The 14,743-nt window shown below is 40.8% G+C and overlaps 1 protein-coding gene across 1 annotated transcript; it reads left to right on the top strand.

Annotated features, from left to right (window-relative positions):
• Positions 1–7,276: 7,276 nt before the first annotated feature.
• On the top strand, positions 7,277–14,580 carry LOC136426810 (uncharacterized). The gene is made up of 9 exons (XM_066415533.1): positions 7,277–7,521; positions 9,027–9,169; positions 10,519–10,683; positions 10,881–10,989; positions 12,147–12,269; positions 12,975–13,178; positions 13,636–13,797; positions 14,087–14,146; positions 14,276–14,580. Exons 1-9 carry the CDS (start codon positions 7,422–7,424, stop codon positions 14,578–14,580), a joined length of 1,371 nt encoding a protein of 456 aa, XP_066271630.1. The 5' UTR covers positions 7,277–7,421.
• The last annotated feature ends 163 nt before the right edge of the window (positions 14,581–14,743 follow it).

The following is a 14,743-nucleotide window of genomic DNA, read 5'->3' as shown; positions in this document are numbered from 1 at the left end:
TCTTCTACTTACAGGACAAATTTACAAAAGGGTGGTGTTTTAAAAAACACTGGCGACGTTAGGTAGGTATTTAGTATGAAAATGCATACTAGAGAAGGTCAAGTAATGTATTGTTGTCATGCTAGAACATCACTACTAGTGACAATTTAAGCTTATATACTATAAGGACACATTCTATGAACTATGTAGGTACCGTAGAAAGTGTAATCACACGCACACACCGTACCTGACTAAACGACGAACATGATACACTGTCAGCCAGGTACATACCTGACACAAACAATGGGCATAATACACTGCCAGACGGGTGTGCAACCACACAACAGCGACTGCAGTCCACTTTTCTCAGAAGTAATGTTTTGTCGTTTTGTTGATATTTAGTGATGGGTCCACGTTTGGTTGAGAAATGCGTATGAAGCGTGATATGGTTTTCTTGGCTTAAACGTTGTAACGGTAGCTGGTTTTCTTACTAGTTGCGTATTTTGGAAATTATCCCTGCGGATGTACTCAGCCCGCGTACGTGTGTTGGGTTACCGTTTGATATGGACACACTATGATATAGACGCGTGACTAAACCAGTAAGTTTCGTTTTCATATTTGTTTAGCGCTCAATATCTTTTCCGTTCCTGCTGATTCACGCATAGTGAAGTGGCTTAGCTGCGAGCAATCTATCGTCTACAACTACAGGCTGCAGGCTGGATGAGCCTAATTCTAACTGTTGCAAATTCTATCAAATTACGCGTGTTTCTATTAGATATCATGTGACGATTCTTACGTCTCTAGTACGTTGAACTGAGTGGAATTACGAGCTCGAGAGGCATTCTTAATGACAAAGGAAAGCCCTATCCTACGACATGAAGGCAACTATAACGACGGGTCCCCCAATGCCGGACGTAAATTTGCGAGTTCGACATCGCATTACACCTATCGGGTGTCTATATCAATCAATCAATCAATAAAAATGGTTTTATTAATCAACAGAACTTGCAGTACTACATTTGTAGACTGAATTGCGTCTATTGTGACATACATCGTACAAATCACATTTAATCACAAAACTATTGCACTCATTGCACTTATTGTCATAAAATCGACTCTGTCAACATTGTCGTTTTAAAATACTATTTCGTCTAAAAGCGAATATACACATGAAAAGTCTGAAAATTGTTGCGTTTTGACAAATGATAAATAGGACTGGCCTTGTTTCGGTATTTTCTGTTGTGGGGTCCGGGCACGATTTACGCCGTTGATCTCATGCTCAGTCGGTAAAACCAGGAAAATGTGGTTACATATTGTTCTATTCTAATTAGGACACCGTGACCTCAGTATGCAAATATTTTGTCTTTCTTTGATCCAACAATGCGCGTCATGTCCCTGTCAGACTTGTGCATATTAGCAATTCCGTTTGAGTTCCGTATCAAATTTTGTCAATACGCAGTTGTACGTTCAAAATATCAAATTTCTTGACTTATGCGCGGCGCACATATAGCGTATGAGTAACGAATTCAGCGTATGAGACACGTATGATTCGCATATGAAGTGCTCAATACTGTTATACTTGCAGCGAATAGCTACGTATCAGGTGCGTATGCTGAGCGTACTCCGGACGCACACAACGTCTGCCATCCACATGCCTGACGCACTTCCGACTAATGTCAATCGAATAATGAGCGTATTTGGTTATATTGATATTAGTATTTACTTAAAGTGTTATGGTAAGGCGCCTCCACAACTGACAACAAGTAGGACCTGTTGTATATGTGTAACATGGACACCTATTTTACTTTTGGAACGCTCCATGGCATTTAGAGTCATTATTTACCCTGTGAATTTAGTTGCGTCGATACCAGTAGTTATGAAAACTGCTATTATAAGACGCCTCCATAAGTAACGAAAGGTATAACTTTTATGTGTATGTAAAAAAAGTTATGTGCATTTTGCTGGTTGTGTTTGTTCCCTCTCTGTCCTTAACTAAATTGACTACCCGACCCGACCAATGAAATACCGAATCTAGAATGTACCCTGAATGTTCGTCGAGTACGCTATATGTACGCTGTCCATACGTTATCTGTACGTTTGTCACACGTCACTGATACGTACAATGCGCTGCCCGATCGAAAGACGAACGGCACTAATTCGTCACGTTTATTCTTATTCGCTCGTTCTCAATGAAATGTGCAAAATAGCGATTTTTAGGTTGGAAAATTTGATCAGCTCATTTTCCAATCACACCTATCTCATTTTTTAGGTAAACATCTCCTCTTATGATCCCCAAAATATGACAACTGATTCACAAGGAAAGTTACCGAAAATTTCTGAGCTTTGCTAAGATGTCCTTGGAGTGTATCAATGTTTTTGCGACAAAAATCTTGAACATCAGTTAATTAAATATTTCAATTTTGGAGCTTTTATGTCGTGACATCGCCTTCAAAACCTTTAGTTGAGAAGTCAGTATGTCTGGTAATACGTCTGTCAAATTTACTGCCGTGTTGACGATTATAGCTGTTTCATTTTTAAAAGAATAAGAATGTCTGGAATTGTTTTTGCATTTCGACTTGTTGAACAATTTATAATTAACAGAGACGGAATGTGATAGTTCTTGCAAGTAGTTCCACCCTCCGTTGATTTGAATTACTTGCCTCTTACAACATCTGTAACATATTCAATGTTGCGAAGTGAATGCGAACTAATACTGCTTAGGAGAAGTAAAGCGCTTGGAACAGAGGGGGGGGGGTCGTGGAAAAACGGTAACGGAAGTTACATACTGTCGTCAAAATTTTAAAGCGTGTTCACCAGACGTAAGCCGCCAAGTTGTAATTGATCGAGTTCTAATTTCTTGTGACATACTGACTGGCAAACTATAATTGTTTAAAGTGAATAAAAGGTACTTTTCTGCATCATGTGAACCTACCACGTAGATACGGTCAACGTATATTTTACAGTCTGGGCCACTGGGGCAGAAATGTCCGCCCATTTATCACGTATTTTTCTCTCTTAGCAGGTCGGAGTCACATAAATAAGGAACAAAACACTGATCGTACCAGTGTACTCAGTATGGCTACTCGTGTACTGAAAAAGCATCTTCTTGACCTTTACAGTACGTGGGAGCAATGCCTTCTCTGAACCACAAAGAGCCCATTGTCTTATTTTCTGTTAAATTTCTGACCTGAGCGTTGAGGAGAAATGAGTCGTGCGCAGACGACTTATATATTATTTATCCGTCTGACAAAGCTCTGCAAACCTAATTTGTTGACGTTCTGATGCTGAAAGCCATATTCTGTCAGCGAGAAATGAAGCTAATACATATTCTGTATTAAATTTGTTTCATGTTCCTACTATTTCTCATAATTGTATCCAAACGCTAAGACAACAATATTTCGAAAACTAGAACTTGAATAGCTTGAATATTAGCAAGCCAGTTGGTCAGCACACAAGTCTCTGCACCTATGTAATTTTGTGCCATGCAGATATGAAATAAGTTATCTTATTCGACGTTCCTTTATATGTCAGAGTTCGAACGAGATAGAACGAGATTTGGCCGGACTGTAGTCCAAACAAGCACATTGTACGGCCAAATCACGTTGAATCTCGTGCTATCTCGTTCGAACTCTGACGTAAAGGAACGTCGAGTCCGGTCGGTACTTGGACTGGAAATAGCTTGGGACCACCGTTTGCCGTCGGCATTACTTTTGATTTCTTGTCTGAGGCCGAAATACCAATTCTGATTTTTTTTCTCCAAAAGCATGCTATAAGTACATTGGCCGTAGGCGACAGATGCTAAGGCCAATGTACTTATAGCATGCATTTGGAAACAAAAAACAGAAATGGTATTTCGGCCTCAGACAAGAAATCAAAAGTAATGCCTACGGCAACCGGTGGTCCCAGGCTATTTCCCGTGATTTGGCCCGACCGGACTCGACGTTCCTTTACGTCAGAGTTCGAACAAGATAGAACGAGATTTGGCCGTATCGTAGTCCAAACAAGGACATTGTTTCACTGCGGATGAAGAAGAGTACCTATGGACTGAACACTGCACATCCTGACATCGCATGGTCACTTACCAACTTGGGTGGAGCCTACAGTGACCTTGGTGATCACAGAAAGGCAGTCAGCTATCATGAACAATCAATACTGATGAGTCGGAGTGTCTTTGGTAAGGACACCGCACATCCTAACATCGCATCGTCAATGAACGACTTGGGTACTGCCTGGGTTGAGCTAGGTGATCACAGAAAGGGCTTGAGCTATATTTAACAGTCGCTACAGATGCTCAGGAGTATTTATAGTGAGGACACCACACACCCTGACATCGCCAAGTCACTAAACAACTTAGGTACCGCCTGGAGGGACCTTGGGGATCACAGAAAAGCCGTCAGCTATTATGAACAGTCACTACAGATGAGTCAGAGTATCTATAGTAAGAAATCTGCACATCCTGGCATCGCCTTGTCACTTAACAACTTGGGTACCGTCTGGAGTGAGCTTGGCGATTACAGAAAGGCGGTCAGCTATAATAGAGAACAGTCGCTACAGATGTTCAGGAGTATTCTATGGTGAAAACTCTGCACACCCTGAAATCGCCCAGGCACTTAGCAACTTGGGCAACGCCTGTAGTAAATTAGGAGACTATAGAAAAGCCGCCAGTTATATTGAACAGTCCTTACAAATGATGTGGAATATCTATGGTAAGAACACCGCACATCCTGTCATAGACCAGATACTGTGCAATTTAGGCGTCATCTGTGGGATCTATCTTGGTGATTACAGAAAAGCTTTTAGCTGTCTTGAGCAGTCCTTACAGATGAGGTGGAGTATCTATGGCGAGGATACCACGCATCCTAAAATTGAAGAAACACTTCGTGGACTGAAATGCGCTCGTAGTCTCCTCATTGATTTTAAACGCCACCAACTATCAAGAATAGTCACTACAAACAACAGATGGTCAAAGTGATGATTGAAACTATTAAGCGGCCTCTGTAATTTGATCTTTTGGGTCACGCCAAGTGTAATAACTATATGATATCTGAACTTGATAATGTTTCATTTTTTTCGTAAGGTCAAAAGTCTTCAACCAGTCACTCTAATTCTGCCAGAATGCACAGAGAAAGAACCAGGCACGCACACAAGGGGACAGTTAAGTCTAATCATCCTTGGACATTTTAAAGCAAACAATGTTGCACTCTGCAGCGACGATCGAAACCACTAGACCGATCCAAAATGACCTGTCAAATTCGATTGCTTCGACGCCATATACGTGTACACTTAAATGAAACTTAACATTCTAATTACTAATACAATACAATAAGGGCTAGCATTCGTTTCTCATATATAGTCTTATAATCGAGTGGGGCTAATCATTAGTTTTTTCTAATGATAAAGCAGTCGTTTAAATATTACTTACATGTGAATATTGCCTATTTTTGCATTGTGGGGATTGTTGCATTAAAGTATAGACTCAAAACAGTCTGCAGCATCGAGACTCTTTTAACTTGTTGTACTTGATTTGAGAAATGTGAACAACTTATTACGTAAAACATCATATCTAGAGCATTCCATGACAAAATGAAAATTCATCTTCAATTTGCATTGGTCCTTTGGTCAGGGGCTACATTATAATATCTGCCCGTTTCTATTTATCTAAGAAGTGTCTTCCTAAGGAATTAACTCTCTATGGTTTAGTACCGTGGATGATAAAAAGATAAAAGTACTAGAAGGTCATTTATAATTTGCTCGATTATATGACAAGTTAACGAGTGATACAGTTTGTACTGCAATGTTTATCATTGTTGGTATTGAACTTGATCTAGATGACAATATCGACAAAGTCTATGTTGCACAGGAGTGCGGTTGTGCCCTGGGTATATTTTGTTTACCTACTACAAAGCTGCTGCTGCCCAGTCACCACCTACACAGGGGTTTACATGCCCGGCCTGCAGCAGAGTGTGCAGATCAAGGATTGGGCTACACAGCCACAGGAGAGCCTACAGAGGAGGACAACCTTCCCCGTGATCTTCGGAAGCAAAGAAACAGCCATCAACCATCACTACAACCTCACTAAGATGTAGATTGTCCACTTGTAGCCCCAGTATGTAACAACACAACGTCAATCGTAGATTTAGATCTTTTAAAAATTCTGTGATACTATCCGCACACAATTGTCGGCCATGTTTTCTGTTAGTTATTAACTTTCTACCACTTTTGAATGAATACCATGACAGTAACAGCCACTCTTGGTCTAACTTTTCACATCGTCAGTGTGGGCGACATTTGAGACATTGTGCAAAGAACTCACAATTTAAAGGTCTATAAAAGCTGTTCAAATTTTTCCAGAGTTAACGTTTACAAATACACATGCATTTTGTACTTAATTGGCGTGACGCGGTAAACCAATCATCTATATAAAGCCCCTGTCACACTTGTGCGTATATACAAGTCCGCATGAGTTGCGTATTAACATGTTTCTGGTTCAGGTTAAGTTTGCAGCCGAGGAAGTGATTTCTTAAGTCCAATCACTTGGCTGCATAACGGTGGGTCAAAGTAGAAAACAATTTTGTCCCCGCAAACTTTACTTAAACCAAAATAAAAAGTTAATGCGAAACTCACGCGCACTTGAATATACGCACAAGTGTGACAGGGCCCTAACGGAAACGCTACCCGTCCGCATGAGTTGCGAATTGACAGTGGTTGGCTTAGGTAAAGTTTGAGGCCGAAGAAGTACTTTCTTTTACTTTGATTCACAGTTCTGCATCCTGATTATAGAGCCGAAAAAAAGACCTTTTCGTCTGCAAACTTTATTCAAATCCAACAAATGTCAACACGAAACTGCACGTATTTGATATGCGCACAAGTTAGACCCCCCCCCCCTCCCTCTGCGTTCTGTATGGGTATATCAGGTTCACAATTGTAAACAAAGTAACAAAGCAAGTCTCACTGCCCCTGCTCCGTTGGTTGTACACAAAAGTGACAGGTATTGAGTGGTTTGTGTGGAAAGGTACTCAAGTTTCTCTCCCAAGTATTGGCTGTGGCATATGGCGTAGTAACGTTTGGAAAGGGTTTAACTTACCTTACCGGTGGGGGGGGGGCATGCTTAAATACGCTCGCATCAAAGTAACGGTGGGTTGGGGAAAAACAATAATTTCATTGCACAATCTAAGGTTAAGTTTTTTTAAACATTAGAATAGATTAAAGGAAAAACAGAGCTAAATGGCTAAAGAAATGTTGTGTGTACCCCCACCCATTGTCCTGTGTGGAATGGTCCTAACAAGGAAACGTTTGAGAAAATCTCTGTACTAAGTAAAGTTCTGCGCAGTAACCAAAGCATTGGAACATGATGTAAGCAAAGTCAGCGATACAAAAAGTTGTTCTTGACAAGACAGTAGTCCTTAGTCTTGGATATAGGCCGAAACCACAGGCTTAAAACAATGGTGTCACAATCATCAGGAAGGACAAGCTTCGGTCGGGCACGGTTGTGTCTCCCAGTATTCTGCCTGTTATTTGCAGGGTTTGTTGAAACTGTTGAAGGTGAGTGAAGTATGAATCTATAGATGTGCTTTACTCTCTTCTATTTCTTCTACATTGACCTTTGTACGTTGACCTACAAACTACAAATACAAAATGATTCTACTTATTAAACAATATAGGGCAAGATACGTGTATGTCTAAAAATCTTGATACAGTCAGGTGAGGTTAACCTGAGTGTCAGTATATCTTTTATGCACTTACGTATTTTTGCATTGTGGGAGCTGTCAGATCTAAAGATATAGGCAAGACTGATCCTTGTCTTGAATCTCTTGATATCTATTGTTTTTAAACTACGAATAAAGTATTACGTAAGACATCATATCTAAATCATTACATGACCAAGTGGATAGATGAAACCTTTGGTCAAAGTGTTCTGTGACTGCTATTTTTGTGACAGCATTAGCATGTGGCAGCGATGTGAAACATGTGGTCTATTTTCAAGTTATGCAAACTATGTTCTCCCGAAGAATTCAAAACTTGCTATGCAAATTGTAATACAAGATTCTGCCAAGGTACTGAACACTGTATACATTTAGTGCTTTTTATGTGTGACGCGTAGTGTTCAGGATCTTTATTATATTAAGTCTTTTCTGTGTAGCTGGGCGGATTAACCCTGTTCAAGCAATCTGATACCATGATATAGTTATCATGATACCGAGCTCTTTTGTTGCTGCTCTGAAGTAAACACTTGTACTATTCAGGCCAAGTCCGTGTGCCTTACACGTATGCATTGTACAATCGAGCGTGCTGTAAACTGTATTGTTACTATTGAAGATTAGGAATGGATCATATAAGGCAGAAATACATTCTGAATTTTATCGCAGCACATTTGCTCCAGTATGCTAGCTAAACTAGTCTGCTTTCAGCAGCTCCACAATCAACTTGTAGCTCATTTTGATGGTCAACGCTACAAACGTGCGTACCCAAATCTTAATATCAGCTAATTGTTTCTAGTTATTAGACGATGCTTGCTATATTTAGGAAAACATTCATTTTTTAACAACTGTAGACAATAAGTAGATATCAAGATTTGAAAATGAACGATATCATTGTACTTTTCTGTGAAATGGCATACACTTACATGTATGTGCTGCATTTTCGCTTAGAAACAATTAATATTTGGGGCAATAAGATTTGATGAAAAAAATCTAAAAGTTCAAAAATCATATTTAGAATTTGTTTTTACCCAGCATACAATATTCTGTAGTACAGCTTCGGATGTGTCTTAATTCATGATCATTAATGAGAAAACGATGGAAAGTCAAAATTTCACATTAGCCAGGGTAGAAACCTTTATATACAAAGCAATACTTTTTCTGAACCATGTAACATTAGAAACAGTACTGGAGGATGAATGAACAAAGATAAACAGATAGATACTACTGTAAAGTGATATGTGTTTTTTTAAAATTCACCCGTAAAATTCAACCCCAAAAAAGTCACAACTTGTTATTATATATGTTTTATATCTCTTCATCACTAACGCCCTGGTCTCTATTCTACAGGCACCCAATGGTTGCAGGTATTTGCGACCGTGAAAGGGACTGGACAAACGGCCGTCGACGCCTGGAGCGATGGTACTGGTGAAAACGTCTTGCACGACAAGAGCCCTTTCGTGGAGCAGTGGGGATTGCTTGGCATCAAACGGGTATGTCTTAGATTATTTTGTTGTACATTTTGTAACGAATGCCTAAATGTGTGGCTTGGTTTGAGCGACTTAACCTGCCCAACGTACTTGCATTTTATCATCTTCGCCGAGAAGATTATGTTTTCGGTTACTCCAGCTGTTGGGTGTGTATCTCAAGAGCATAACTTGAGAAACCTTTGATAGATCATGATTGGTGGTAGGTGTGTTATGGTTGTGGACAGGAAGGTCAATTTCGAAAATAGTTGACCTGGCGTTTTCCATCAGTACTACAGCGGACTTTGCACTTTTGTGTGTTTGCATGTAGTCAAAAAAGTGACGGAAACATTGATGGATCTTCAAGATTTTCAGTAGGTGAGAAGCGGTTGTGAGAACTAAGGTCAACTTGAAAAAATAGTACCCCACGCATTTTACGTCGGTACTGCAGCGGGTTTTGTGTGTATGTGTATTTTCATGTGGACGGCATAACTCGAGAAGCTGTGGGTGGTTCTGCATGATATTTAGTGGATGGTAGGGTCTACAAAAGGAAGGTCAAGATCTATAATGGGCCTTCTAGCGGGTACCTAAGGCACTGCAGCCGAGCTTCAAAAATTGAGGGTATATTTTCTGAAAGTGATATGGTCTTGATTTTGTGTGGTAGATAGTTAATGCGACATGAAATAAGTTTGGGTCCCCTAGTGGCTTGTTTTGGCCTTCGGACATGAAAAACTTGAGAAGGGGTCGACAGATCGTCGTGATGTTTGGTATGTAGATAGCTCAGATGGCGCGGTACATAATCAACTACTTATTATGCAAATATCAAACCCTTGTGTACATTTGTGTGTGGCCCATAGAATATCAACATCCTCTTTTTTTCGGGGTTGTTTGTTCGTTGGTTATAGGAACCAACCATGCCTTGTGACACCGTGTACACCTCTGGGTGGGTCATTGGCCCTATTTACTCTCACCGAGAAGGTTATGCAGATGCTAGCGTTTGTATGTGTGTGTGTGTGTGTGTGTGTGTGTGTGTGTGTGTGTGTGTGTGTGTGTGTGTGTTTGTGTGTGTGTGTGTGTGTGTGTATGTGTGTGTGTGTGTATGTGTGTGTGTGTGTGTTTGTGTGTGTTTGTGTGTGTGTGTGTATGTTTGTGTGTATGTGTGTGTGTGTGTGTGTGTGTGTGTGTGTGTGTGTGTGTGTGCGTGTGTGTAAAGAAGCAGAATAACTGGAGAAGGCCCTGATGGATTGTCTTGATATTTGGTAGGTGGGTAGATCTTGATAAGACCTGGAAAAGATTAGATTTTGGGTACCCTATCGGCTTGTCACGGTACTGCAGCGGAACTTCCTGTTTTGATTTCTCGTTGTTACTGTTATCAGGTGAAGATCGTACTGGAGGCCTCCACTGGGGATGTCGAGTTGATATTCAACGGAGAAAACACAGACAAATTCAACTGGTTCTCGCAGTCTCGTCTTCTTTCATCCCCGTGGAATGACATCAACACCGAGACTAAGAACTACTTTTCGGTTGCAGGAGATGCTTTCGTACGGTAAATATTGTTTCTAGAGCTGTGTATCAATTCAATGGACCACATATATATACAGATGCACATTTTTCTTGTTTAGATACGATAATGTAAGAGTTTGAAGCAGTCCTGCTTTATTTTTATGGCTGTAGCATATTACACCTGTTACATATAGACAATATAGACATTAATGACATGCGATTACTTTCTCATCAGGCAGAAATAACCGACACCTACTACTGTATCATCAGACAAATAGATCGTGACCTTGGTTACTTGAAGCACTCTAAGATTAGCTGTATTACTTCGCCAATCAGCCCACATGGTACAGGAATAAAAATTCACTGCTCAGCGGATGAAGATGCCTTACCACTGCGTCGTTAAGTGAAATTCAACCTAAACTAGCATCGGTACATGAGATCGAGCACAACAGCACCTATTCACCTATCAAAATGCAACAGACTGTCAATGGCTACAACACATTACTCTCCAAACAGAGGCGAGATTCCGGCTCGTTTTAGACGTGTTTTAGGCGTTTTTGTCGGGCTTTCTACTTTGTCAGTTTTTTGTTTTGTATAGCCAACGTGTGGCCGACAAAAACGCCTAAAAACACGTCAAATTAAAACCAGCCGGAAACCCGCCTCTGCTTGGACCATTTTTTGTTTCTTTTGACTCCTTTTGTCTTTTCCTTACCTCTCATTGGAGAGACATCTTTCCTGCCAATATTAGAATGTCGTGAAGCTCGCGTACATTATTCTCGTTTGTCTTTGCTGTTTACTGCATGTCTTTTGTATCTAAGGATACAATTTTTTTCTAGTTTTGGGGAAATGTATGAACTACTTAGCTCTTTTATGAATTAATCGCTAGAAATAGGACCCCAGACAAACCGACATGGGAAGGGGCGTGTGTTTGGTTCAGTTTCCACGTTTTCTTGTGAGTGCGCTAATGCGCGTATGTTCACAGAAACCATACAACGGTCCGGAAATTCAGTAAGTGGATGGACTTTAAACATATCTAAGTTGTGAAACAGAGAGCTACTAGAGATGGCGTAGTCCACCGTTAGGCTGGTAGCACGTGAATCTACCATTTAAGTCGCCCTGGACTCTTTCCTTCAGGTCAGCCTAGGCTCATAAGTCTACAATACATTTGCCAAAAGAATTAGCCGGGTTTCTTTCGGCAAACTTTCTGGGAATATCTACTTTCAGGTACTGGCTATAGTTCAGAATCCATTTGCTCATTTTCAGTGAAGTCTTGTTAGGACCCTATTAATGCGGTAATTGAGTAGAAGGCTTCAAATAAGCAATCGCTTCCTGCCTAATACTCAGTAAACATATACGAATAAAATAAAATAAATGCGGTCCCAAACGTAAAGCATTGTCACAGACATAGATATTGCTAACGTTACACAATAATTATTGAAGTAGATATTCAATACGTCGTTGGACGGACTAGCAATGATTTAATTTTTTCCTCCTACTTCAGACATTGACGAATGCCTGGGAGAAAATGGCGGCTGTGACCACATCTGTACCAACACAGAAGGGAGTTTTCAGTGTTCCTGCCATCCTGGCTACCTTCTAAATGCTGATGGATTGACATGTGATGGCAAGGGTTATTCCACTCTTAAAGGCATCCAGAGTATTTTATGAGGCTTGAAACGTGAATTAAAAAAACTCAGATTTCTAGTCATTCCTACACATAGTAAGTTTCAATGACGCTATACCAACACATATCGAAACTGAATGAGCATAGATACGATGTCGTTGTGTGGTGAGAACTGATAGAAACTACAAGCCCTAATAGACTGACCCTGACTTTCCATCAAAATTAACGGTTCGACCAATGAGTGAGTGACTGCATGTCCGTCAAATATTTGCATTTTTATGTTTTAAGTTTGCATTTCTACGTTTTGACGGAGGTGTGCGGGGCTATGGTATCTACAGTATTTACAGTAGGCGCGTGAAACTAAAATATTACCATAAATAAAAGTATCATACAAATACTGCCAACACAAAATGTTTTGATATGCCTTCATATCACATTTGCTTCGTATCTAGAACAATGACTCTGAAGGCCGCCCTAAATTACCTACAAAACACGTTAATACATCTATATGTGAAATGCAGCAGGTCTTTGGTTTACAAATTTCCCCACGATTGGTTTTTCACTTCGAATGTTGTGTAGACACTGCCAGATTGTTTCAGCACTCATGGCGTAATATCTTCGCTCAGCCGTCGATGTTTGCTCGAAAGAAAGCACGTTGTCAAGTAAGGTGCTGACCAGTAGTCTTTTGTTTTTCTTCCGCCTCAGACCCGTGTCTAACGGCCGCGCCTCTGTACGAGCCACACCGCAGTACGGCGTACGTCACAGACGGATCAAACCTGTGTGACGGCGGGATAGAGGAAGGGTGGTACCGCTTCTCTCATGTAGGAGGCACGATGCCTACCAGTTGTGTACAGTCTTACAGATGTGGTACAGCGTCACCTGTATGGTTGAATGGAGATCACCCCACAGGTAATCATTCGTAGCTTACATTTTGTTGGACTAAAAAAAGATGCCGATTTTTCTAGATCCTTCTAGATGTAGCTTATTCCCTCCATGACGAAATTCATTTATTTAATCAGCTTTTTCAGATTTACCACATTTGTGGAAGGATTGACATAACATGTGACTACTAACTTTACCATAGCACATCGCCGGGGCGTGCCCCTACTCTTTTTCGAAAGAATGGCCGGGGCGCATATCTAGACATGTCTGGGGCAGCCCGGGTTCGAACTCGGGTCCCCTTGTTTGACAGTCGGATGTTCTATCCATTACGCCACACGACGCCACTGTCTGGAGGTATTGTTTTGGATGCCTGTGTATTTCTTCATATTTGTCTTCTACAGTATCCACTATAACTTCTGTATTGTAAGGCATAATGCAATCTTTTGGCAGTTTAACGGGAGAACATTTTTCAATTATCTTATAGACAACAATATTGCTGACCGTTCGGCGTGTGCGAATACCGGAGAGCCTGGTGACTGTTGCACAGAACAATACAACATTCAAGTCAAGAGATGCCCGACCCCAGGACAGACTTACTACGTGTACAAACTTGTACCGACTAACTACTGTGAGGCGTACTGTGCAGGTACGTTAACCTGTAACATAATGATGCAATTTAAAGATAACTTTTATGGGTAAGATTGCGAAGAAATGCAATTCTCAAAATACCAACTCACAAATAAATTGGGACATTAGACCAATAATTTGACGCCGATGTCCAATATGTTAGCATGGCAGTACTTCTATGATATTGCCAATAATTGAGTCGAGTTCTTGTATACATCTACCTTTTTATTGCACTAATTTTACTGAATTGTTATAACGGTGTAGAAACACTAATAACTAACAGAAAACTATCTTATTCGTTTTCACAGGTAACAGCGTGCCCTGCCCAAATGGGGAAGTGTACAACGTATTCCATCGAACCTGCGGAAGTAAGTCACATTTCTTGTACAAAGTGCCTTCGTAGAATACATGCACAGTGACAACAATCAAAGGCGTAATCACCCTGCAACAAAACTACATTTTTTTTCTTGAACACCAAATTATTTTCTTTCTTGCAGACATCATCCCATTGTTCTCCGACAACCCTGTTCTCCATCCTCCTGAGTATGACGTCAGCGCAAATCACGTGACCTTTACGTGTGAGGTTGAGTACGACCCTGATGACGTCACTGCCTGGTTTGACGTCATGTTTCTGTTCGATGACATGTACTTCCCGGACGTGCCTAATGTGACCCTGACGGCCGGGAAAAGGCGCGCAAAGATGGACGCCAGTCACCTGGGTCTCAACCAGCTGTACCCAAACTTGCCTGTCACTTGGCCCTCGAAGATGGGGAAAGTTGTAAGTTGGAATTTGACACTTTGATTACTGGTTGTTCATCCGGCACTGAAAGGGCTAGGGTTTCTAAAAGTGCTGCTTACCGGTATTGTGTACCGGTACTGTACCGTGAAAATCGATTAGGTACAGGTCCAAAATTCCGGATCATGAAGTACCGGTACGGTACCGATATAAATTTACACCAAGTATG

Source organism: Branchiostoma lanceolatum, chromosome 2 (assembly GCF_035083965.1).
Source record: "Branchiostoma lanceolatum isolate klBraLanc5 chromosome 2, klBraLanc5.hap2, whole genome shotgun sequence".
Classification (NCBI taxonomy): Eukaryota; Metazoa; Chordata; class Leptocardii; order Amphioxiformes; family Branchiostomatidae; genus Branchiostoma; species Branchiostoma lanceolatum.
This window is presented reverse-complemented; position numbering and strand designations above follow the sequence as displayed.